Source organism: Natator depressus, chromosome 2 (assembly GCF_965152275.1).
Source record: "Natator depressus isolate rNatDep1 chromosome 2, rNatDep2.hap1, whole genome shotgun sequence".
In the NCBI taxonomy this organism is placed as follows: Eukaryota; Metazoa; Chordata; order Testudines; family Cheloniidae; genus Natator; species Natator depressus.
Genome location: NC_134235.1, coordinates 191,687,654 through 191,711,778, shown reverse-complemented (window position 1 = coordinate 191,711,778; position 24,125 = coordinate 191,687,654). Strand labels below are relative to the sequence as shown.

The following is a 24,125-nucleotide window of genomic DNA, read 5'->3' as shown; positions in this document are numbered from 1 at the left end:
GATATTTAGAGCCTTAATATCTGGTCTGCTAGTTTATCTTATTATGGTCTCTTACATTGAGTTCCCTAACTGTTAGTGTCCCAGCTTTTCGGCAGCATGGCTCATGCCAGAAGAAGGCTTGGAAATGCTGTCTGTAATTTAAAACTCCTATTTTTGAATTCATTTCACAGGGTATATCTGGCAAGAAGTCAAAATGCTGCACCAAGTGATCTTTCCACTATTTGCAGTGAACAAGGGTGCAGCTCTCTCCTCACTGTTCCTTTTCAAATCCATCTCTGTGTGACTTGACCTTCCCTTCCACTCCTCCCCCACTCCCTGGGAGAATCCTGGAACTACAGTATGAATATTAATGTAACAATAAGATTGTGATCTGGAGCTACAGCCCTCTCCCCCACCCCAAGTACAATAGGCATGAAGATTTGATTTGACCTCTGCTAGAGGCAGACTGATATCTCATTGCATACTTTTGGAAGAAAAAAGATCCCCTGGTCACCTAGTCTCTCGTTCTCCCAGGATCAACGATGTGTTAACAAAAGAGAAACCCGTACATCAATGAAAACAAAAGGTCAGATTCACCTGGCAGGCTGACTGCCCTTTACAGAATATGTAGAAAAAGGCAACTTTCCAGCCACCAAGACAACACATCCATAATTATTTTTGCATATTGAATCATTTTATTTCTCCATGTATATGTGTCTACCCCTAAGGAGGAATCCCGATGTGTCCACCTGTGCAAAATTGTTGAAATATGCCTGACTATTCTCTTTTTTTGTCTCCCTGTTAACAAAATTTAACCTGTGGATTAAGTATGGACCCTTGAAAAAGAGCACAATTTTGTATAGTGATCTGGAAGTTTTGCCTCCAAGAAAGGCTTCTTGCTTTTTATAGGCTGTGAACTGTACCGGGAGGAGGGAAAGCACTTGATTGTATACCTATTGGGAGTTTTGTCAGTTACTTAAATGAGAGCAGGGCCAGACCTGAATGTTCATAATTACAGTTATACAAAGGGTCTCTATCTGTATATCTGTAAATGGTTAGCTAGCAGATAAGATGCCAATAGATTGTATTTAACAATACATAGCATAGTGCCTGGGTTTTGTAGGACCAATAGAAGTTGTGCGTTGCCAATGACGACTTCTGTGCAGCTCTTCATATAGAGCTGCCAACTCTTGTGACTTTGTGAGTTTGATGGTATTGGTGGTGTTCTTAAATCCCCAGCTCATAGTAGAGTCATCTCACTTCATGAGAATCTCAGTAAAAAGGCGTTTCTAACCCTCGTGGCTGTGGAGAAAAGGTTTGAAAATCTGACTTGAGTGCTACCAACAAGCTCAAAATCCAGAAGGCAAATAAAAGGACACCCAAATTTATTATTTTTGTAACTTCAGCGCCCTAGTGGCCAATATGGAGTCTGCTCTGCAGGCAGCTCTGGCCAAGAGACAGTGCATGCAGGAATGCAACAGGGAAAGTCTCTTCCCCCCTGGGGGCACCTGTTCCAAACCCCCCAGAGTGAACACCCTCCCCCATAAAAGTACAATGGATATAACAAAGAGAGATATTTATTTACAGAGGGATGAGAGGAGAAAAACAACAAGGGGAAATATAGGGGGAGCAGTAGAACAGGGCTGCATCCAAACTAAGGCCCCACAGGCCCAGTGGTAGCACAGTCTGAAAGGGCAGACACCGAGCAATGTGTCTGCACACAGAGTTCAGGAGTGCTGGGCAAAGTTCCAGTCCAGTGCTGAGTCTTGGGTGCTCCTGGTCGTCTTCGGCGCCAGTGAACTTTCCCCAACAAACCCCTCCGGTGCCCTCTTCTGCCGCTCTCTGCAAAGCCACACAGAGCGACCACCTCCCCACTGAACTAGCTACAGCCTCCCTCCTTATTCCCTGTGCAGAGTCACAAGCCCCAGTACTCACAGCCCCATGCAGCTCTGGGCAGCAGCGATACTGGGTCCAGCTCCGGCCTGTCCTTCTCAGGCAATTCCTCCCTGGCACTGTGCTCCTCCTGGCTCCTGTCCTGGGGTGTTCCCTCTTGGCCGCCCTGTCCTTCCCAGGCTTCAGGCAGGTTCTCCGCTGCTTCACTTTGTGGGGGCCTGCGGGCTGCAGCCCTTCTCTCTCTCTCTCTCTCTTCCTGGCTCCAGAGCGCCACCTGGAGTTTCCCTCCTTCTCTCACTGCTCCCGCTCCCCCTTTAGGAAAAAGATTTAAAGGGGCCATGCTCTTTAAACCCCAAGGGGTTACATTTTTAAATTCTTTTAGGTTTTTAAGCCAATGCCATGGATTGGGGGGAGGGGGGGAGCATGACTCATGATTTTTGAATGCCTGTCAGTGCTGTTTACATCAGCTCTTAAAAACAGCTGGCATTTCTGAGAATCAGTTCATTTGTGTCCTGAAGCTCTGAGAGAGCATATTGACCTATTCCCAACTTGCTTCAGCACTGGTTTAAACAACAATTTAAAAAACAAAACTGTTTCTTGAGACTTGAATTACAAGGGCATGAGCTCTCCTAACAAGAACGATTGAATGAAATGTGTGACTTGCAGATTTGTGAACCCTTCAAAAATATAAAGAAAGAGTAATGGAAAGAGAAATGGAAAAAAGTTGAACTAGAGGAGTGTGCAAACATGCGAAGAGGAACTGGATGGAATAGGACAGTTAGTATGGAGTCACTGAAACCAAAGGTCAAAATTTTCAAAAATGGGAGGCTAAAGTTTGCTTACTATTGTTGAAAACCTTGGCCTGTATTTTCAAAGCAGGCACAACCTGCACATTTTGTCTACAAAATCCTGCATTTATATGCACAAATAAATTGGAAGGCTCAAGTCAGGCAGTTAACTACCCTAATGTGTTCAAAACTATCCATTTTTTCATGCACAACTACTAGTTTTCATGGTTAAATTTGGATTTTTGAAGATGCAATGGGTGTCTTGTCTTTTGAAGCAGTTAACACTAAAAGCAGATAGAAGTTAGGATGTGCATGTAAAAGAACAGGGAAGAAGAAAAAAACAAGGCAATGAAATACTTCAGCTGTTTGTTGCTGTTGTTGAATCTTGTGTTTGTAGACCTCAGCCATACTGACCTTTTCTCCAGGGAGCAAGAGACATAATGAATGTGTGTTTTTTCCAAAAATGAGTTTAATAAAAGAAAAAGGTCAACACAGCCACTTGCAGTTTGTGACCCACATACTCAGCGGCAAATGTATGTGCCAAACAGACACTATTAATTTCCCTTGAATCTAGACATTTTGCATGATTTTCTTTTTTAAATTAAGAAAATCACAATGGAAAATGACTAAACTAACTTCTTTTAGAGATTAGCACAGTGGAATTCTCTTGTAAACAGCAGTTAGGGAAATTTCCCTTTTTGTTTCTGATTGTTATATCAGAGCAATCAATACACCCAGACCTGTTGAAAAATAAGTTTCACAAATAATAGGAATCACCATGCCATATAAGACCAGTTGTCCATCTAGTCCAGTAAATAGCCTTTGGCCAATACCAAATGCTCTAGAGTGAGGTACAAAGAAAAACAACTTTCATTGTGGATAAGATGAATTCTGTTAGGCAATTAGGGTCTGAATGAGCAAAAAAAAAACCCCACATGCATCACTTTATGTATGTGACTAGGCCTACTGATTTCCCTAGGATTACTCACATGCTTTAAAGTATGCACATGCTTACATGTGAATCAGGGCCTGGGTGAATCAGGGCCTTACTGGCAAGGCTGATGAACTGTGTTCTCATTGGCACTCCCAAAAGCTGTTAATTATTGCAGCTGAGTGCCAATTAAAAATGGTGCCATATTTCCTGGTTTTGATGAGAAATAAAATAAATCCTTTCTATTCCCTAAAACAGAGAGCCCTACTGGCACGAGAGAAGAATACATACATCAGTGTTCATGGTAACTGGCTTTTGACCAGCCAGATTTGATCCATGCAACCAAATGATCACTCAAAGTCTACATCAGTAAAACTGAATTCTACTCCAGTTACAGAAAGCCACCTGATTCAGGGTGTTTGTATGTTGGTTTTTCTTAACTTTAGGTCAGAGAGTTAATAATACATCAGCCATTTTATATTTTTACAGTTAATTTGGAGCTCTTATGTAAGAATTAATGGTTCATAGGAGCTGATAATTTCTCCAAAGAGCTTTAAATTAGATTTAAAATTCATTTCTCTCTCAAATGAGTTGACATCTTTCATGAGCTGCAAATTCTGTGCAGGTTTTATTGTACTGATTCATCATTTAGGATCTATATATAAAATGGCACCCATTCAGTAAAGCACTTAAATATGTGCTTAACTTTTATGTGTTATCTTTGTTGTATCAAGTCCAGCATGGAGAGGAGATGGCTGCAAAGACAGCAATAGCTCAAGCGGCTTTGTGGGGAAATACGTTCAAAGTCCACTTGAAGGTCTTTTATTTGCAAGGGGATTGACAGCCATGATTAAAACATTGAGCATTTGGTGGTGTTGACTGGTTAATGGTACAACACGAACTGCAAACAACTGAGATATTGTGGCAGCTGGCCACATGGGAATACTATTAGAAATCTGGGAGCAGTAGGGGATATGTCAATTTAATGTTAATTTTTGATTTTGGAATATGTAATAGAAATATTTTTTCCTTGTTTAAACTGAAAAACTGCCTTTAACTGCACTAGATCTTTCTTCGTCTACCCTGAACAAAAACCTGTAGATTAATGCTATTTTGAAAAAGCTTTTGTCCATATGAGAGTGTTGCTGTTTCTGCTCTGTAGTGCTAAAGTTATGAAACCAGCTCAATTATCAGGAAATCCACATTTATGGCTGATCTTTCTCCTATGGGCAAAGTCTTATAGAAATTATATCCATGGTACAGGATTCTAGAGAGTGATTCAGAAACTCTATAGAAAGAATTGCAATTCTCTGTTAAATACCATTGTTTTTTAGAGTAATTTCTAAAGAACCCCATTGGTTTCATACATTTTTAATTCTGTAAGTCTTTTTCCCAAGTGGTGGTCCTGCAGAATGGTGGGAGAGAAAGTTTGCCATGACCACCGGTTTGAAAGTATAGTCATCTTCTCCAGAAAGGGTTACAGTGGAGGGGTTTGGGGTTAAACCAATTGACGACAGTGAGCTGTAGCTCACGAAAGCTTATGCTCAAATAAATTTGTTAGTCTCTAAGGTGCCACAAGTACAACTTGACACAAGTCTCTAATTGCATTCTTGCCAGGCAGTTTTTCAAGCAGTAAACTCAAAAATACAAAACAGCAAATACAAACTGGACAGGAGAGCTTCCATGTTTCCTCAGAGCTTCCTGCCTTGGCTTCCAGCTCCTTTATCTCCAGTCTGAGAGCATCATCCTTCTTTTAATGGTAACTGGCAGAATGTTTTAAAAATTGTTCTTGGGGTTTTCCCCCCCTCATGATGTACAAAGAAGCCCTGAAAGGTATTTTTCCTCCTGTTTTTTTTAACCTTAAAAATGCCAGACCTAGTTTTGCTGCTTGACCTCTGAAAAGTCTCAAGGATGTTTATTGTGAGTGCTAATGCCTGAGCTGAAGTGGTGAGGTGGTGAAATCTTTAACAAAGTCTTTCTTTATCCAGAATGTTAAGTAGTTATCAAAGTTACATAAGAATGAACAAAAACAAACAAAAAAATAACAAAGTCATTGAAACAGCCTAACAAATTCCCTGCCTTGCTTAATGCTCAGCTTTCATGTTCTTGGCTCTTGTGATGTCACCATTCTCTCTAGTTGTCAGATTCTTGCAGCTTAGACAAGACCTGAATTTCTAATGTTAAAAAGAAGCAGAAAACAAAAAGCACACGCTCGCTCTGCCCCGTCCCCTCCCCCCTGCCAAAGTAAAGGATAACTTCTTGGGCTTCTCTATACATCATGAAGGGGGAGAGAGGGGAGTCCATTTTTTTTCTTTTCTTTTTTTCAACTTTAAGGTATTGAGCTTAAGAAGGCTGAACTGCACTTAATTAGTCCCTAGCTGCCATTACCTCCCCACACTGCCTCTGAATCCTGCCTGAGAATTATAACTCAAAACCTTCAGGCTGTTGGCTGGCTCAGCAAGGCTTCCTCTAAGGGGCACCAGCAAGGCAGAATGGAGCATGGCTTGCAGTCCCCTCCAGCAGACTCCAAAAGATCTGTACATTCCATCTTAATTATTGTTTAATACATTCCATGCTGCATTTTTGTTCTCAACAGCGTGACTTCACAGAGGCTGTCAGGCTGTAACTTATTTCCTGGCTTTGGTTGCTTTGCCTCACCACGGTAACCTTAGTAAAATATAGGTTATTTTTACAAATTAATAGAGCGTAAATACAGCTAAAATACATGTGGTTTGGCCAAAATGTCAGAGGATAGTGATTTAAACTTAGAATGTTTGTGCCATTGGGAATATGAGGAGTGTTTGTGTTTTAAAAGGGAAATATGTTGGCTGTGGGGTGGGAGTGTATATGTGCATGCACATGTACACAAATAGTTGAAATTGAAATTGCATTATGAACATTGAGTAACATTCAGTAGACATTATTTTAAAGGAAAGTTTTCTTCCCATCGCTTAGTCCAAGTAGCCCGGTGACAGTGTTCTGTGCGTTGAACAAATATGCAGGCAAGATTGAGGAAAGAATCCTGCCCCCAAAGGTGTGGAGCACCTGTGGAACCCAGTGGCTGGAGAAGTTCAGTATTTCAGCCATTCATGGGTCACAATTAATGTCATCTCCGTTGTAAATATTAGCAGATCTTCTTTCTCTCTAGTTTTTCATCTCCGGTTATATTTTAAAAGTACTTAGTGCCTGATAGCCTTATATTTAAGGCTAGATTCTTCAAGATGCTGAGCACTCTGGCTCTGATCCAGCAAAACACTTAAGCATATGCTTAACTATAAGGTCATAGATTCCTAGATTTCAACGTCAGAAGGGAGCATTTTGATCATCTAGTCTGATCTCTTGTATAACACAGGTCATAGAACTTTTCCAGAATAATTTCTAGAGCATATTTTTTAGAAAAACATCCAATCTTGATTTAAAAATTGTCAGTGATGGAGAATCTACCCAACCCTGGGTTAATTGTTCCTATGGTTAATTACCCACACTGTTAAAAAATTATGGCTTATTTCCAGTCTGAATTTGCCTAGCTTTAACTTCTAGCCATTGGATCGTGTTATACCATTCTCTGCTAGACTGAAGAGCCCATTATTAAATATTTGTTCCCCATGTAGATACTTATGGATTGTAATCAAGTCACCCCTGAACCTTCTATTTTTTAAAATAAATAGATTAAGCACCTGGAGTCCACCACTATAAGGCATATTTTCTAATCCTTTAGTCATTCATGGGGCTCTTCTCTGGACGCTCTCCAATTTATCAGCATTCTTGTTGAATTGTGGGCGCCAGATCTAGACACAGTGCTCCAGCAGCAGTCACACCCATGCCAAATATAGAGGTAAAACAACTTCCATACTCCTACTTGAGATTCTGCTGTTTGTTCATCCCAGAATCCCATTAGCTCTTTTGGCCCCAACATCACACTGGGAGTTCACATTCAGCTGATTACCTACCATGACCTCCAAATCTTTTTCAAAGTAACTGCTTCCCAGTCCCATCCTGTGCATATGGCCTTTCATCCGTGTTCCTAGATGAATATAATTATATTTAGGTGTATTAAAACATATATTGTTTTCTTGCACCCAGTTTTCAAGTGATTCAGATTTCTCTGAATCAGTGACCTCTTCATTATTTACTACTTCCCCAATTGTTGTGTCATCTGCAAACTTATTAGTGACATTGTTTTCTTCCAGGTCATTGATAAAAATGTAAAATAGAGTAGGGCCAAGAACCAATCACTGCAAGACCCCACCCAGAAACACTCGGAGCCATAACTAGGCATATTTGCACCCCCTAGAGGCTATACATGGAGGATCATCTGGGGGGGTATGTCACATCCTCCCCCTGAGATTTCTGCCTTCCATTTAACACAGAGCTTTCAAACTGGGAGGTGTATCCCACAGTTTCAAAACCATTGCCTCCTGCTAGGAGCTGGCAGATTGAAAGCTTGGGGGAGCCACTTGGGCCCCTGGTTCTCCTTGCTGTGGGAGCCGGGGTGCTGTGCAGCAGCCCTCCCTGTCCTGCTCCCCGAGCCGGGCCACCTCTGCACGGCTGGGTGCTCCCCAGGCGGGCAGATGGCACATCTCCAAGCAGCACCCTGATGCACACTTGCCTCTCCCTTAAAGGAGCTGGCGCTGGCTGGCAACATCCACTGGAGTCGGCCCCTGCCCATGGAGCACGGCAGCCATTAGATGGTTCCTGAGGCACTCACTTGCTACTTCCCTGGTACTCCTGGCACTGCTGCTTCATTAATCAAGTCTCATATCACCTGCTCTGTTATCTTGCCAGGGATCGAAGTCAGGCTGACAGGCCTATAATTACCCAGGTCATCTAGTGTTCCCTTTCCCTTTTAGCACAACACTAATTTCTTTCCAGTCTTCTGGAGCTTTCCCAGTGCTCCAAGACTCCCTGAAAATCAACATTAACAGTCCAGCCGCTCCACAGATAACTTGCATTCAAAGAGTTTTAAAAGAGATATCTGGATGTCTAACTTTAAAGCTTCTGTTTAGCATGCTCCATAGATACTGGTGGAATAGAACGAGTGTTGTCATCACCACATGATGAGACTATATCATCTGTTTTCCCCCAATACAGACTTGAAATATTTAACATTTCTGCCTTTTTCTGCATTATTATTGATTCTACCATTTCTATCTAGTAATGGACCAATACCACTGTCAGGATTTTTTTCTTCTTAATATATTTTAAAAACTCCTTATTATCCTTATCTCTGTTGACCATAGAGTTCTCCTTTTGTCCCTTTGCTCCCCTTATCAATTTTCTACAATTCCTAACTTCTGACTTATATTCATTACTATCAACTTCCCCTTTCTTCCATTTGTTATGTATTATTTTATTCATGAGTATTCTCATTGTGTTGAAGTGCCTTGCTGGATCAGGGCCAGTGTTCAGCTCCTTGCAGGTTCCAGCCCTTAACTAGCATTAACTATTTCTGCTTTATATCTTCACTTAAGATCTTTTCCATGCAAGGCTTCACTGACTTGTGCAGTGCTTTTTGTTTGGTTGCCTGTCCTCTTTTCCATTTACAGTCGAGGGTTGTATAATATGATTCCTGAACAGTCCCTCACTGCAGCCACATTGGCTTCTTGTTCTTGTTCTCTATTTTTGAGAGTATATACAATCTGTGGTGCCTTAACTGTGGTGTTTTTAAGGTTTTCCTACCTGTCTTACGTGCTGGCTCTTTTTATTTTTAACACTTCTTTTTATTAGGCCTTACATTGTTTTCTTGAAATCTACTATCTTTACATCACTACATTCTAGGAACCTTTTACTTAAATTCAGCATAGCAAGGAACTGTTATCAAGCTGCTGTTTTTAATTAGTTCCTTTTTGTTGGTAAATTGATGATCTAGGACTGCTTCACCTCCAGTTTCAGTATCCACAGTTTGGAAATAAAAACTGTTTTGTATGCAATTTAGATGGCTCTTTGATGCATGTTTGCCTGTTCTGTGTTTGTTACCCAGCAGATGTCTGGGTAGTTATAATCCCCATGATTATAGAATGCTCTGGGTTTGAGTACCCTGAAAGCTGGTTTGAGATCCTTTTTAGTTCTTCTTCTCTCCCACACCTGGTGGTCCACTCTTGTTTCTCCTTCATTTTTCACTGGCTGTGTCCTATCTCAGAGAACGTTTAGAATGACTGTTAGATTTCTAATGGATTAACTGAGTACTGGAGAAGCCGAAGAATATTTGTTCTTTCACATTTAAATGTATTGCATAGAGTAAAGAAGGTTCTGTGAATATCTAATTTGAGTGAAAGACCCATAATTCCTTGCAATGTTACTTGTATGAATAAGACATAATTTCCCATTCATTGCCCTCCTTGGTTTTTAAAAGGGTTCTTGAACTCTTTCCAGCCAAACATAAGCCTTTGCGCCAAATCGCGGTCCCAGTGTCAAAGGACTTAAATAGAACCAGAATTTGGTTCCTTCTGCTCCCTTTCCCACTCTGCATTTGCTTCCTCTGCATCATTTCCCATGTAAGAACTCTCCCGTCTGATCTTGAGGTCCCATGTAGTCTTTGGTGTCTCACACAGCATCAAGTGATGATGATTATTTAGGCAAGGTGCTTTCATGAAAGACGCTATTAAAAACAGTTGTGTTTAATTTTCATAAGAGACCTTGGTGAGCACCAGAGTAGCATGCAGGCTATCTATCACACTCAGCGAAAGAGAACCTGTTGTTTTTCTGAAAGACAAGCAGGAATCTGTTCCCCATTCCTCAGTAAATCAATGAGGATATTTTTAATCAAGTTTATTAAAACTATGCCTAAGGACCAACTTGAAGTATGAATTTCTAGTTACTTAACACCAAACAGAAACAGTTTGCAGAGCACTGTAATTAGTGAAGGTACAAACAAATCGTTCCACCTACATTAAGGTGTACAGTAGGCGTAACAATGTGAGGAACAAATCATAGCTTTGACTAAGGCTTCAATGCTGCAGCAAGCTTAATAAAAGCATAGAAGTCTCCCATTGCAGTATTGGGGCCTTATAGTGTCTCAAGTGTACTTGTTCTATTCAGAAATTTTCTCCCCATGGCAGAAAATGTCATGGTGTTTAGTAAAATAAGTATTTGATGTCTGCTAAATGATTCTTGGTCAGTGCTTGACTTGTAACATAGATGTTAAGCTAGACTCAATAACCTGTGTATTGTAGTTGGCAAAGAGACCCTGACTTTTTCTCATTCAGTAGGATTATGGAAGTGTTTGTGTCAAGGATATTTTATGGGTATTCAAAAGCAGTTTCACTCAACACTGATGCATGGACTGGATTGTTTTCATTGCTTAATGTAGGGGAATTGCCTGAACCTTGTTTGTGCTGCTCTTCTTGATGTGACCAGAAAAAGTGCTGGTTGAGTCTTGAAGCATGTTGCAGACGTACAGTGGGGAAAATAATGTTGTGTTTTGTATCTAAAAGATCGGCCTATTGATAAAGCACGTGACTAGACAGACTCTTAGTTGCTCTATGACATTAGATTCATCAAGAGGTATTCTAAAAGTAAGAGATGATGTAAATGTTTACAACAATTAGACGTACTGTACGAAGACACATCAGTAAGAACATTAGGATTCTCTAGCACAGTATGTGTAGTACCTTTGGATACTATAAGAAGGATAAAAGGAATTCAAATTTTAATGAAAAGTTTTTTCCCGTCAAATATTCACAGTTAATGTCTTTGAAAAAATACTCCATTAAATAACATATACATATAAGCCCCAATTTAGCACTTTAGTCTTCCCTATTTAGCACACAATTGAAGTTAACCACATGCTTATGTGGGTGCTGAACTGGACCATAATTGATTGAAGGAGAACATATTTATGAGTACTCACCCAAGCAAAATGTTCCGTTTTTTGATGTGGGTATTACTTTTGCATTGGCAGTATCTCCTACAGTTCCCTACAGTTTGCATAGGGAATGCTGCAAATCCTGTGCTAATGTTGTTTACTTATATAAAGGAATTGAAAAGATTTTAAGAGCCACCACTGTAATACACTGGAGAGAATTTTCAAGTGTTTGTAAAAATATTACCCTTATATAGCTACCAAGGTCAGTGACTGAATATGTTGTTTTCCACTTTATCAACAGCTTTCAATAAGATTAGTACTCACCAATAGACTTTGCTCACTCAAATCCTCTCCTTTAAGTCCTTCTCTACTACCTTTGTGACTTGTGTGCTCTCCTGCTTCAAGTGGAAGAATGTCTTTGTATAAAAAGTCAATCCATACAGATGAGCTGCAATTCCATGGGAGCGTATCGCACTGAGCAACTATTTCATGGATGTGACTTCTGCAAAAATCAACATTGTGCAGCATACACAGGTTATTTGTGAATGGTCTTAATGTGCATCTCTTGCTGGGATCTTGTCAGGATGTTGTTGGAAACACCAAATATTATGCCTGTTAGGTTAATACATTGTTTCATTACTTATAATTATAAACCTGGTGCAATTTAAAGAAAAAAACGCCAGACAAAATTAAACAGATGTTCATTCAGTAAACAATGTTAGTGTTCTTTATTTTCAGAAAAGAGCAGCTTCATAACTAGTACCATTTAAAGGGTCATGTTCAAGGACCTTCTTAGGTTGCTATTAGGCCTTAAAATTAACTCAAAATACATTGAGAGTTATCTAATGTGGTAGCACTTTCCTTAGTGGTTACTGGAAAAGGGGGGAAATGGGATTTTGCCCTTGTTTTCTGCTTTATGATGATAAGGGGGATGAGAAGTATTTATTTTTTCTTTACATTTTGTTGGTTTTGTTTTTACACTGGAAATTCAGGCCCTGTCTAGCCTGGAAGAAACTCTGGTGACTGTAAAGGTAGTGAAACAATGACATCACAAGAAATGAATATGCGAGTTGAGCTGTTAAGAGAGGGAAGGATTTGTAGATAGGCTTTCATGTTTTTTGTTTGTTTTTGTCTATCATTTTGAATGAAGGAAATCTTTGTTAAAAATTCAACACCTCACCCCTTTAATTAAAGTGTTAAAAACTCACAATAACATTCCTTGTACATCCAAGTTGTCCTCCAGGCTAGACCAGAATTTACTTTCCTAATACTTCTTAGGTTTAAAAAAAAAAAAGGAAGCCCCTTCCTTTTTTAAAAATAACAAATTTTCAGGCCCAATTCATATATTATAAAGAAGAAAAGCAAAAGAGGACACAAGCTCAGCTAAATAAATAAATCTTTTGCAAGTCCTGTCATGTTTCTTTCCATGTGTAGTTTCCTTTAAGAGAATGTAATGCTCATGAAATGGTCTGAATTAACAATCCTGGAGAATGAGGTTCTCTGTTTATCCACAGACTGTGGGCAGAATGGGTAGCAGAAGCAACACGCTTCCCCATGGTGCCCAACGATATGTCTCACCTTGTTGTGAAGAAACCACTTGTACATGTGAGATCCCCTCCTGTGACTTTTTAATCTTTTGCCTCTGAGTTGAGCCTGCCATCAAGGATGCCAGTTGTGATGGGATTTTTTTTTTGGATTTGGACATTTTTTTGCTGGGAATGATCCTGAGCCACAGCAAACCCTTCACATAGGCCACCACAGAGCCATCAGACAGTAACAACTGTTGATTACTATCAATCTGTGCCAAAATGAACTGGTGACTGAGAGGCCTAAAGGCTCCTGATTCATCCCTGCCTTGCACCTTGTGTAGTCATTAACATCTATATAAAGCAGGTAAAGAATACAACCAAATCACAGTTCTGCATTCAATGGTAGCTTTTTACACTCGTTCTTTGCTACTTTGCACTGGTGTAAATGACAAGACAGTGAAGAATCAGGCCCTTGATATCCACTTCCCTGAACGAGTTAATCTTCCTGCTATTTTCAGATCCTCCTGCTGATCCCGAGGGCTGACAGGAATCTTTGTTCATTCATATTTCACATGGAACTTTTAAAAGTACAATAAGAAGCAGAATGCTGAGTCATGCTGAAAATTACAGAGTTCCTAATCAGAAAAGCATGAAAACCATTCCAGGGACATATTTATTTTGGTCTCAGGGTTTAACTGTGAGGGAAATAAATAACAAGACACAATGTATCCATCTAGTTTTAAAATATATTCCTCAGGGTTGACTTGAAAACTCTGTGCCCAATGCTAAAAGTCTTCTGAACATGCAACTCCCATTGGGTCCTTTATCTGAGGACTTCAGCCTCTTGGATTTGCTATCCCTGTGTGTAGATAAAATTCTGGCTACTTTAGTACACCCTGAAGTTTGCCAGGTACAGCATATTGAATTTAAATCCCATGTCTCACAAAACATTTCTTCTATCTTTCAATGTAATACCCAAATGTCACAAGACAATCCCCTTCTTGATCACCCTGCTATGGCAAACAGATGTACCTGCCCCAGTTTCCCTTTTTTCCACCTTTGAAAGGAACATAGTCTCTTACATTGGCAAATTCAGTGTTCTTGGCAAATTCAAATTCTTTTAGTCATACAAAGTGCCACAATGTGCATATTCATCATAGTGAAAGCAGTTCCTCTCAAAACCCTAAAGTAAAACAAGGTTACAGTGCAGCAGCTCTCAATCTGTTTCAAAGGTCACCATCCCCAGATCACCCAATAAAGAGGAAAATAGGAAGGAGTTATTTAAGTATACTTGGAACAAAAATTTCTAACAATGGTATTGGTCCATTACTAGATGGAAATGGTAGAATAATGAATAATAATGCAGAAAAGGCAGAAGTGTTCAACAAACAGTTCTGGTTTGTATTTGGGGAGGAAACAGATGATGTAATTATATCATAAGATAACACTCTTTCCATTCCTCTAGTGTCTCAGGAAGATATTAAACAGCAGCTACTAAAGGTAGACATTTTTAAATCAGCAGGTCTGGATAACTTGAATTCAAAGTTTTAAAAACTGGCTGAGGAGCTCACTGGTCCATTAATGTTTATTTTTCATCTAGTCTTGGAACATTGGGGAAGTTCCAGAAGAGTGGGAGAAAGTGAATGTTGTGCCAATATTCAGAAACAGTAAATGGGATGCCCCAGGTAATTATAGACCTGTTGGTCTGACATTGATCTTCAGTGAGATAATGGAGTGGCTGAGAAAGGAATTGCTTAAAGAAGAATCAAATCAGTAGTGGGCAATCTGCAGCCCACGGGCCACAGCTTGCCCACCACTGAATTTAAAGGAGGGTAATATAATTAATGCCAATCCACATGGATTTATGGAAAATAGATCCTGTCAAACTGATTTGATTTTTCTATGCGATTACAGGTTTGGTTGATTAAAGGTAATAGTTTTGATGCAATATACTTAGATTTTTCTAAGGCATTTTAACTTAGTACCCTGTGAGATTTTGATTAAAAAAAAACTAGAAAGAGATAAAATGAACATGGATTAAAAGCTGGCTAACTGATACCTCTCAAAATGTAATTATAAATGGGAAATTATCATAGAACAGATATGTTCCTAGTGGGATCCCACGGGGATCCCTTCTTGGCCTTATGCTATTTAACATTTTTATTAATGACCTAGAAGCAAACATAAAATCACCACTGATAATTTGAAGATGACACAAAAATTAGAGGAATGGTAAGTAATGAAGAGAACAGGTCACTGATTCAGAGCCATATGAACTGCTTGAGCTGAGCTGAGCTCAAGCAATCAATATGCATTTTAATATGGCTAAATGTAACTGTATTCATCTAGGAGCAAAGAATGCAGAGCATACTTTCAGGATGAGGGATTCTATCTTGGGAAGCAATGACTCTGAAAAAGATGTGGGGGCATGTTGAATAATCAGCTGAACATGAACTTGAATGTTTAAACAGGGGAATCTCGAGTTAGAGTACGCAGGTTATTTAACCTCAGTATTTGGCACTAGTGAGACCACTGCTGGAATACTGTGTCCGGTTCTGGAGTCAACAGATCAAGAGGGATGTTAATAAATTGAGAGGGTTCAGAGAAGAGCCACGAGACTGATTAAAGGATTAGAAAACATGCCTTATAGTGGTAGACTCTAGGAGCTCAATCTATTTAGCTTAACAAAGAGAAAGTTAAGGGGTGACTTGATTACAGTCCATAAGTATCTACATAGGGAACAAATATTTAATAATAGGCTTTTCTGTCTAGCAGAAAAAAATATAATTCGATCCAATGGCTGGAAGCTGAAGGTAGACAAATTGATATTGAAAATGAGTACATTTTTAACATTGACCGTAATTAACCATAGGAACAATTTACCGAAGGTCATGGTGAATTCTCCATCACTGGCTATTCCAAAATCAAGATTTCTGTTTTTCTAAAGGATACTCTCTAGGAATTATTTTGGGGAAGTTCTAGGACCTAGGTTATACAGGGGGTCAAACTATATGATCACAATGGTCCCTGCTGGCCTTGGAATCGATGAAGCTAACAGTCAATAACCATCTCCCGCCCCTGTCCTCTAGCACTCTGTAGGCCAGCCATCTAAAAATTCCAAGACCTGCTTCTCTCCCATGAGCTTTCTCCTGTAACCAGGTCTCCGACGAGAAAACTCCCTGCAGGAATCAGGGACACCTCCTTCCCACAATACCGTTTTCCTGGGCTGCTCCTGCAGCCCTCCATTTGTGTCTTCTGCCAGAGAGTTCCTTACAGCGTTCCACTTTCCAGGCCTCCTTGCCTGTGAGTCCTTCCCCTGCTCCTCAATACCTCTCTACAGAGTCAACCCTTTCCTTCTGGGTTCAGCTTACACCAAACTGGGTTTTCCCCTCATTCCTAGGGACTTGTGCACAGGTCTTCCTGCAACTCAGCAGGGTTCCCCAGCTCTAGCCAGCCCTTCCAGCAGCTTTCCTCAGAACTCATCATTGCACTCAATTACTGTTCTCTGTTCAGTTTCTTGCAGCTCTTTCCCTCAGGCAACTCTCTGATGCTGCTCCTGTCTCTCCTCTGTTCTCAGTCAGCTCTCACCTGCCCCTTTCCAGTCCCTCTCTTTGGATCCATCAGTTAGCTCCTACCTGCCCCATTCTCAGTCCTTGATATGGCCCAGGTGTCCTCTCAAGCCCAATCAGGAGGCAACTGATGAGTCACAAGTGTACTGCCCCTGCCCCCACACCTTCTTAAAGGGGCAGGTAACCCTGTGTCACCAACAAAGTGTTGTTTAATTCTGGAAAATCTATGGTGCTTCTTCATAAGAGATGCAGAATAAACTGGATAAACTCAAAATTTGCATTGCACAAGCATTAATAGATCTGTCCTCCTTGGACAGATTATATTTATGTTGTAATATGTAAATCATGGGAAAGGTAAGAGAAATTCCACCTCAGCTGGTAAAATAAAAGTCATTGCCCCTTTATTTCCTTCCAGGTTAAGTTCTCAAAGTCATTGTAGAAGAAAACTCTCCAGTTTCACCATCCACCATCCTTGACGTTTCACATATTGATATTGTAGTCAAACTCTTCTAATTTACTTTTCCAAGTTTTATCTTCCCTGAGGAATGAGACAAAGGTGCCATCCTAGCCTGTGTGAGAATCTTCTAGAGCAGCTCTTTTAATCTCTGTCTCTTGCAGTCTCTAGGAAAAACTTGGAATTATGGAAGTGATAATATTTTTGTAATTAATCCAGTCTCTTGTAGATTTGACCCATATTCTGCGTCATGGCATGGTGCGTTTTGAGCCCGAGCCAGTGGCACTTCTAGCAACAGCAGCAGTTGCTGCAATAGGCCCTGGCTTGCCCTGTAATACTTTGAGGCCCAAAAGAATATACTTTGGTGGCAGACGATACTTACTAGGCATACTTCTCTTCTGTAGCTTTGTGAAAAGATACTGTGCTTGAAGAAGTAGCCAAAGGCAGAAGTACTTTGAATATTGAAAATCCTGGGGATTAGAGAGACCTAAATGGATATCATTTTCTCAGTCCAACCACATCTGAGTTAATTTTAAAAGTTTAGACAGTGTGGGGTAAATTCTCATGTTGTTTACACCCATTTAATCCCCCTAAAGGTTAATGAATTTGATGCATGGGTGTAACCTAGAGCAGAAGTTGGGCCTGTCTCTTTAACATGCCAGAGTGCTAAAGCAAGTGACACAAGTATACAATTGAAACTAACTGGCAATCAGGGATAAAAAAGCTGCAGTCAATTCTGACTTAATGAAAAAGAATTTAAATGATCTGGAAATTCTGAATTACCCTTTGAATAGTTTCCTTAAAAAATCAGTTTATTGTGCTGTTTTAAATTACAGTGGACAGTGCACGCAATATAGTATTAAGACTTTTAAGTCTACATCAGAACTATTATATGTTGTTTAATGTCCTAGTCAAATTATGTGCTTTATTCAAATGCAAATGGGAAGGAAATGAGGAGTAGCTGCTGTTTCCTAGATCTACTATAAACTGCTTAAAAGGCTGGGGAGGTTGGACTAGTCAAAAGTTTTGTCACTATTGGATGTCTGTACATCCTTTGAAGATTAAAAGTGCTATATAAATACTAAGAACTATTTTTTTTACCTCAGTTAGCCTTTGAGCATCAGCTATTAAAAGAACTAATTCCTGACAGCAATTAGGCTCAGGGAATAGTAAGAGTTTGCACATCTGTCTCTTCTATCCAAAGATCTTAAAAGCACTTCAGAAAAGTGAGTAAATTTAGTCTTACAACACTCCTGTGAATTATTATTAGCCATATTTAACAGATTAGGAAACTGAGGCACAGAGAGACAAGGTGATTTGTCCAAGCTTCCAAAGATTTTTTTGTGCAGCTGGATATATATTACAGGTAGAAATGGACAGGAAATTTTTGGGGGTTGTTTTTTGCCTCGTAACATTTTTTGATGAAAACAAAATTTCATTTACATCAGATTTCTACAAAAGTTTCTGATTTTCTTCAAAACACCTGATTTTTTTTTCCAATTTTTTTGGTTGCTGAGAGCTGAAAATTTTTTGGTTCCTGAAAAAACCCCATAAAATTTTTTTCAAAGAGACATTTCCCACAGAAATTTCTGATTTGAGGAAAAGGCCAGTTTTCGTTGAACACTTTAACCAGCCATTTTGACCAGCTCTAATTCCAGATGTCTTGACTCCTAATCCTGTGTCTTAAAGCCATGATCATCTTTGCTCACTTCTGGAACAGAGTCATGCGATGCTCAGTGTATCCCCTGACACCTTAATGTTGGTGGTCAGGGTGGATGCCTTTCTTGACTGCCTGATATTCAGATAACTGCAAATTTTCAAAAGATCACATGGAGGCCGATTAAACTGGAAATCTCTTTGCATGTTGGCTCTTTCTAGAGATTAGCCACTGAGATGAGAGAAGCCAAAAAAGGTAACTCACTTCTCCCATCATGAAACAGATTGGAGAAAATGGAACTCCCCCTATAACAGCAGTTTTTATAAACCTTCCTCCCACATCCTGGATGAGATTTTTTTTAAAGAGCTTCTATATTGAATTTATCTATTGAGATGTTTTACAATGCTCACAACTATAACATCTTAATGTCTGACCACTTCTGAAACCAATAACAATCTGGATCTCTTTGGACTTGACAAATGCAATTTTACCCCACTCAGACCCATTCAGAATGCTACCGCTAGATAATATTCCTCGCTCATTGCTTTGATTATGTCACCCCTTTCTTTGCATTCCTGCACTGGCTCCCCCTTTTATATCGCATCAAAAATAAGATGCTTATATTCATTTTCAGGGCTCTTCACAATCAATACCCACCCTACCTATCATCCCTTATTTGATACGGAGCTGTTGATGCTCGCCTTCTTATGATGACAGCCTCCATTGCCCACTTGTTAAATTTTCAAACCTTCTTTCTCCCACGTTGCCCCACATGCTTGAGAGGAACTTTCCATAAACATCCACAAAGGTACCTCATTCTCCACCTTGAAATCCCTCTTCAAAATTCTCCTTTTCCGTGATGTATACAAAAAAACTTGATAACAGCTAGGCTGCTGGTGTGCAGAGACCACTGCCTATCTTGTTGACCAATACTGTCTTATTATTTCCTTGTACACCTCCATCTAGTTGTCCCTTGTCTTATACTTTGATTGTAAGCTCCTTGGGGTAGGGGCTGTCTTTTTGTTCTGTGTTTGTACAGCACTTAATACAGTGGGTTCTGGGTTCAGGACTAGGTCTCCTCAGATATATGGTAATATGAATAAATAATAATAATTAGTAATAAGGTGTGAGTTGGTCTGGATGAGGTAAAGGGCTTTTAAACAGTAGCAAAATCTCAGGAAGGGGTTGGGGCAGAGACAGTGCGTTGGTGGGGCATGCAGGTCAAGTGCCCCCACTCCCAAAGCAGCTGGCCAGGCAGGGAGTGGAAGGGATGGGGCCAGAGCCTCTTCCGGCCACGCTGGGACATTGCCTGGTGCACCGCAGCGGCTGCCTGGGAGAGCGCCTGGCTGCGGTGACAGCGGGCTGCTCCCTGCCCAGGCTTGGCCACTGGGGACAGTGGCTGAGTGAGCTGGAGTCCCCTCTCCCCCCACCCGGCACATTCAGTCCCTGTCCCCAGCAGCCGAGCCCAGGCAGGGAGCAAACTGCCGCTGCTGCCCCTCCCCAGCCAGGCTGTTTTCCAAGCAGCTGGCTGTGCTGCACAGAGCAGCGAGCAGCTCCGTCCCACTCTCTGCCCAGGCCTGGCTGTCAGGGAGAGCAGCCAAACATATTGGGGTAGGGGTACGGTGCAACGGGAGGACAGAGCCCCTCCCCTCCATAGGTAAGGGAGGGCAGGGAGATTGTGGGGGCCCCAGGCTGGGGGCAGGGTGGGGAGGAGACATATGGTGCGGTCACGTGTCCGCCCCTTTAGCTTGTGACCCCCTAGCATGGGGAGGCACCAGTTGTCTCTGGACCATTGGGGAGATTCTAGATGGAAGATGTAACAGGGAAAGAGAGAGAATCTCTAGGGATGGTACAGTTTTTCCTCATTCTGAACATTAGTGTTAGGAGAAGGTGACTCTTTCTGAGGTTCTTCACCATTGTCAGATGACAAATGGGGGTGGGAGAGTCTTTACTGGGGAGATGCAGAGCATGGGAAATGGAAATCTCAGTTGAGTTTTGCAACTCCTCATCTGCAGGGTTTTTTATTTTATGTCTTATGAACTCTGAAGGGCAGGGTCTGTCTTTTATTGTTTGTGGTGTTGTCAGCACTTATGATTTTATTGCACATTTCCTGCTAGTTGGTGTGTTTCTTATAAGAGATTGTCAGCTTTCATTTTTTTTTCTAAGTTTCTAGACATCATGGTTGCAGAGAAAAGCAGAAAAATGTGACCCAAGTGACCACTAAAGGCAAATTAAAAGAACCCCAAATTTGTTGTTTAAATATATCGTGATTTTTTTTTTGAGGCTTGTCTCTGATTTTCAAACAGTTCGGGTATTGGCAATTCTTTGTATGTTTGTACAGTGCCCAACACAACAGGACATTGGTTGCTGCAGTACTGTAAATAAAAAAATAATAATCTGCAACTGCCAATGTCTTTTTATTTTCCAGTCAGCCACAAATATTATCCACTGGCCTGTACAGTCCAGCTCCATCAGACGTAATGGTGAGTAGGGAAAATCTTGATGCTGTACAGTAACACAACATAAATAGAATATTCTATCGAGGGATGAACAGTCTTTCTGCTCATTTTTAAGGGGATTTAATTAACAGTCACACTTTAATATCTAACATCTACAAAAGGCAGAGACCAAGGTACAAGGAAGCATATTATGGCTGGCTGGCTGGCTTGGTCAAAACAAAACCCAACCCTTGTCTTTCATATTGAAGCAAATCTACCAGAGTGCATAGAGAGAGATTTGTCTTTGAGGGATGATGTGAAAGATAAGTAATATGTCAAATAAAAGAAAAGATATTACATTTTTTGTTCCTTGGGGAAAGGGTTTTAAAAAAAGAACTTGAGTCTTTCTAGCCAGAGCTGCTTTCCTTTGACTTGCCATGATTTAGATTCATATAAAAAGATCTATTTGAAAGAAGCTTCTTTAACTATAGGGGCAGGTTTTTTTTTTCCCAAAGCCTTTTGTAAATGAACAAAGTAACCACTTGTCACATACACGGACTAATGAGAGTTGAGTGTGGGTTTTAGTGTTCATTCATATGCTTTGTGTTCAGCTAGTCGTAAGTTAAATCTTTAGAAATCACACCACAGGAATCTTTTACGTGGGAGTGGGGGGAAGAGAATCTGTTGAGATACTGAGAACTGTTGGGCGGAAACTGCTCTTTGCAGGCTTCCTAATCTGCAGTTCAGGAAATAAACACACACAGGAAGTCATTTAGCCTTTTCGTGAACTTATAGTTTATACAATGTCTGATAACCAAAGCATTCTTTGTATTTTTAAACTTTTAAAAATAAAATTAAATAAATACAGTATGTGCTATGGGTGCCAATATGCACTATAACTTCCAATTTGTACCAGCCATCTAAATATGGTATTAAAATGGGAAAGATGATTAAATCTCTCCACATCACCCTCTCTATGTCTTCTCTTCCTTCCCTTGTCTTGCTATTTAGCTATTTCTCCCTCCCCAACAAAACCCAGAACCAAAATATTAACAAAATATGGTACAAACTTGACTTTTTCAAACCATCACTCTGCTTGTGTGTTATATCCTTTCCCCTTACCCTCTGTCTGTCTTGTCCACTTAGGTTGTAAGCTCTTTGGGACAGGGACTGTCTCTCATTCTGTATAGTGCCTAGCACAAAGGGGCCATGATCTTAGTTGGTCCCTAGGTGTTGCAGTTAGAAAGATCATAATAATAAAGTATTACTGTCCTCTACACAACTATATTAAATTATTTTGATGTTGAAGGGAGTTTATATTCATGATTGCCTAATAATGGACATGTACTTAATACAATCTATATATAAAATATAATCTGTGTTCTTGAAAAAGGTGGTTAAAAGTAAGTTAAACTGCATTCCTCAGAGTACAATTTATGATGGCTCCATCTAAACATACCCCAACTACTAGGATCACCATTTTAATGCTAATTTAATATGTCCTTTTGACTTAAGCCATATTTTCCATTTTCCTTTATGATATATCGGTTTTACTTGAAGGCACATTTGTAAGGATTTCTAAAGAATGTTGAGTTTGATTTTAAAAAAAAAAACAAAAAAACCCCAAGATCACATCCTGTTCCCAGTAAAGTCAATGGGAGTTTAGCTGTTGACTTCACTGAGAATAGAACTGAGCATATCAAAAGTAAAATTCACTGGTGTAATTTGAATCAATGAGTGCCAAATTTCATTTCCTTTCCCCTGTGAAGGGGAAAAAACTATAAGGAAGGAGAGAAGAATAAAATGAGAAATATGTTCAATATTTGAATTGCTTTGGAATCCTGGGCAAATTATTTGGTCAAAAATGTATCCTGTTTTTTTTGAGGGGGGGGGGCAGGGGGGGGAGAGAGAGAGAGAGAGAGAAGGGAGGAGAGATGGACTGCAAAGGCTGAAAGTGATTTTATTTGTTGTCTACAAGACCAGTGCTTATCAATTAAAATAGTTCTGAGGTATATTCTACAGTGGAAACAGCATTCTGTAGTAAAAAGTTTAACATACCAGGAAAGAACATACATGATTATGAGTGCATACACAATTTGGGTTAGTTTCCCACATCTTGTAGATGAAGGTATCAAGTTTGTATTTTCAATGGATGTGGTTGACGGTAGCAAATATATTATGGCCATACTTTTCAAAAATGGCAACTAATTTTGGGTGGGTCAATTTTTGGGGGCCCAGTTTAACAAATCTTTGGTCCTAAAGCCTGTTGTCTTTCATGGGAGGTTGCAATTTTGTAAAATTAGGGACAGCTTTGTAATATTTTGCCTTGCCCCAACCCACCCACCCAACCCACGTATTTTTCCTAGAAATGGAATCACAAGATCTGAGGAAACTTTCTGAGCACTGGTGCCAGATTATTCACTTTGAAGCTGCCTTAATTAGTCATTGGTACAGTAGATTTCAATTTTCAGTTCTTACCACTGAAAGAAACAGGAAATTTCAAGTATCAATCTTGTGAAGTAACCTTATATGTACATTTCAAACAGCTCCTCAAATCTCTATCACCATTACATTCTCCTCTTGATGTGTGGCCCAGTCTAAATTCCAAAAAATCATTCAGTCTTCTATATTTACTGTAGAACAGTGCTACAAAATGCCTTTTATTTTTTCACCCTAAAAGGGTGCCTCTTTCACTTTCTTAATGGGAATGCTCCTCTTTGTTCACAGATAGCGTGCTGATATGTGTGTTTATTAAATTTAGTTGGACTATTTGTAATATATTCTAAAAACTATTTTTATATTGCATTTTTCTTTCTTTCTTGATAGTCCAGCTCCACAGTGAGAACGTACCAAAACAGTAAATCAAGAGTGACCATGAGCCCTGGCTTTAGCTCACAGTGGAACAGCAGCCAACCTGCTTGGAACACATACACCTTTCCAAGAGCAAGCTTGCACTACCAGTCCCATGCCAGCTACACTTACTGTGCTGGACACCCTGCTGTAAGTAATTAGCCTTTTATGTAGCTACATGAATGCTCTACGTTATTCCCCAGAAGGCAGAAGTTCTCAGTACCACAGTCTGA

General features: G+C 40.1%; 1 protein-coding gene across 1 annotated transcript in view; it reads left to right on the top strand.

Annotated features, from left to right (window-relative positions):
• The window catches only part of RBMS3 (RNA binding motif single stranded interacting protein 3), a 910,338-nt gene that overhangs the window by 278,210 nt on the left and 608,003 nt on the right, over positions 1 to 24,125 (top strand). The window contains exon 4 of the mRNA XM_074945627.1: positions 23,869 to 24,042. Coding sequence (XP_074801728.1) covers positions 23,869 to 24,042 — 174 coding nt within the window. The remainder of the gene's footprint in view (positions 1 to 23,868; positions 24,043 to 24,125) is intronic.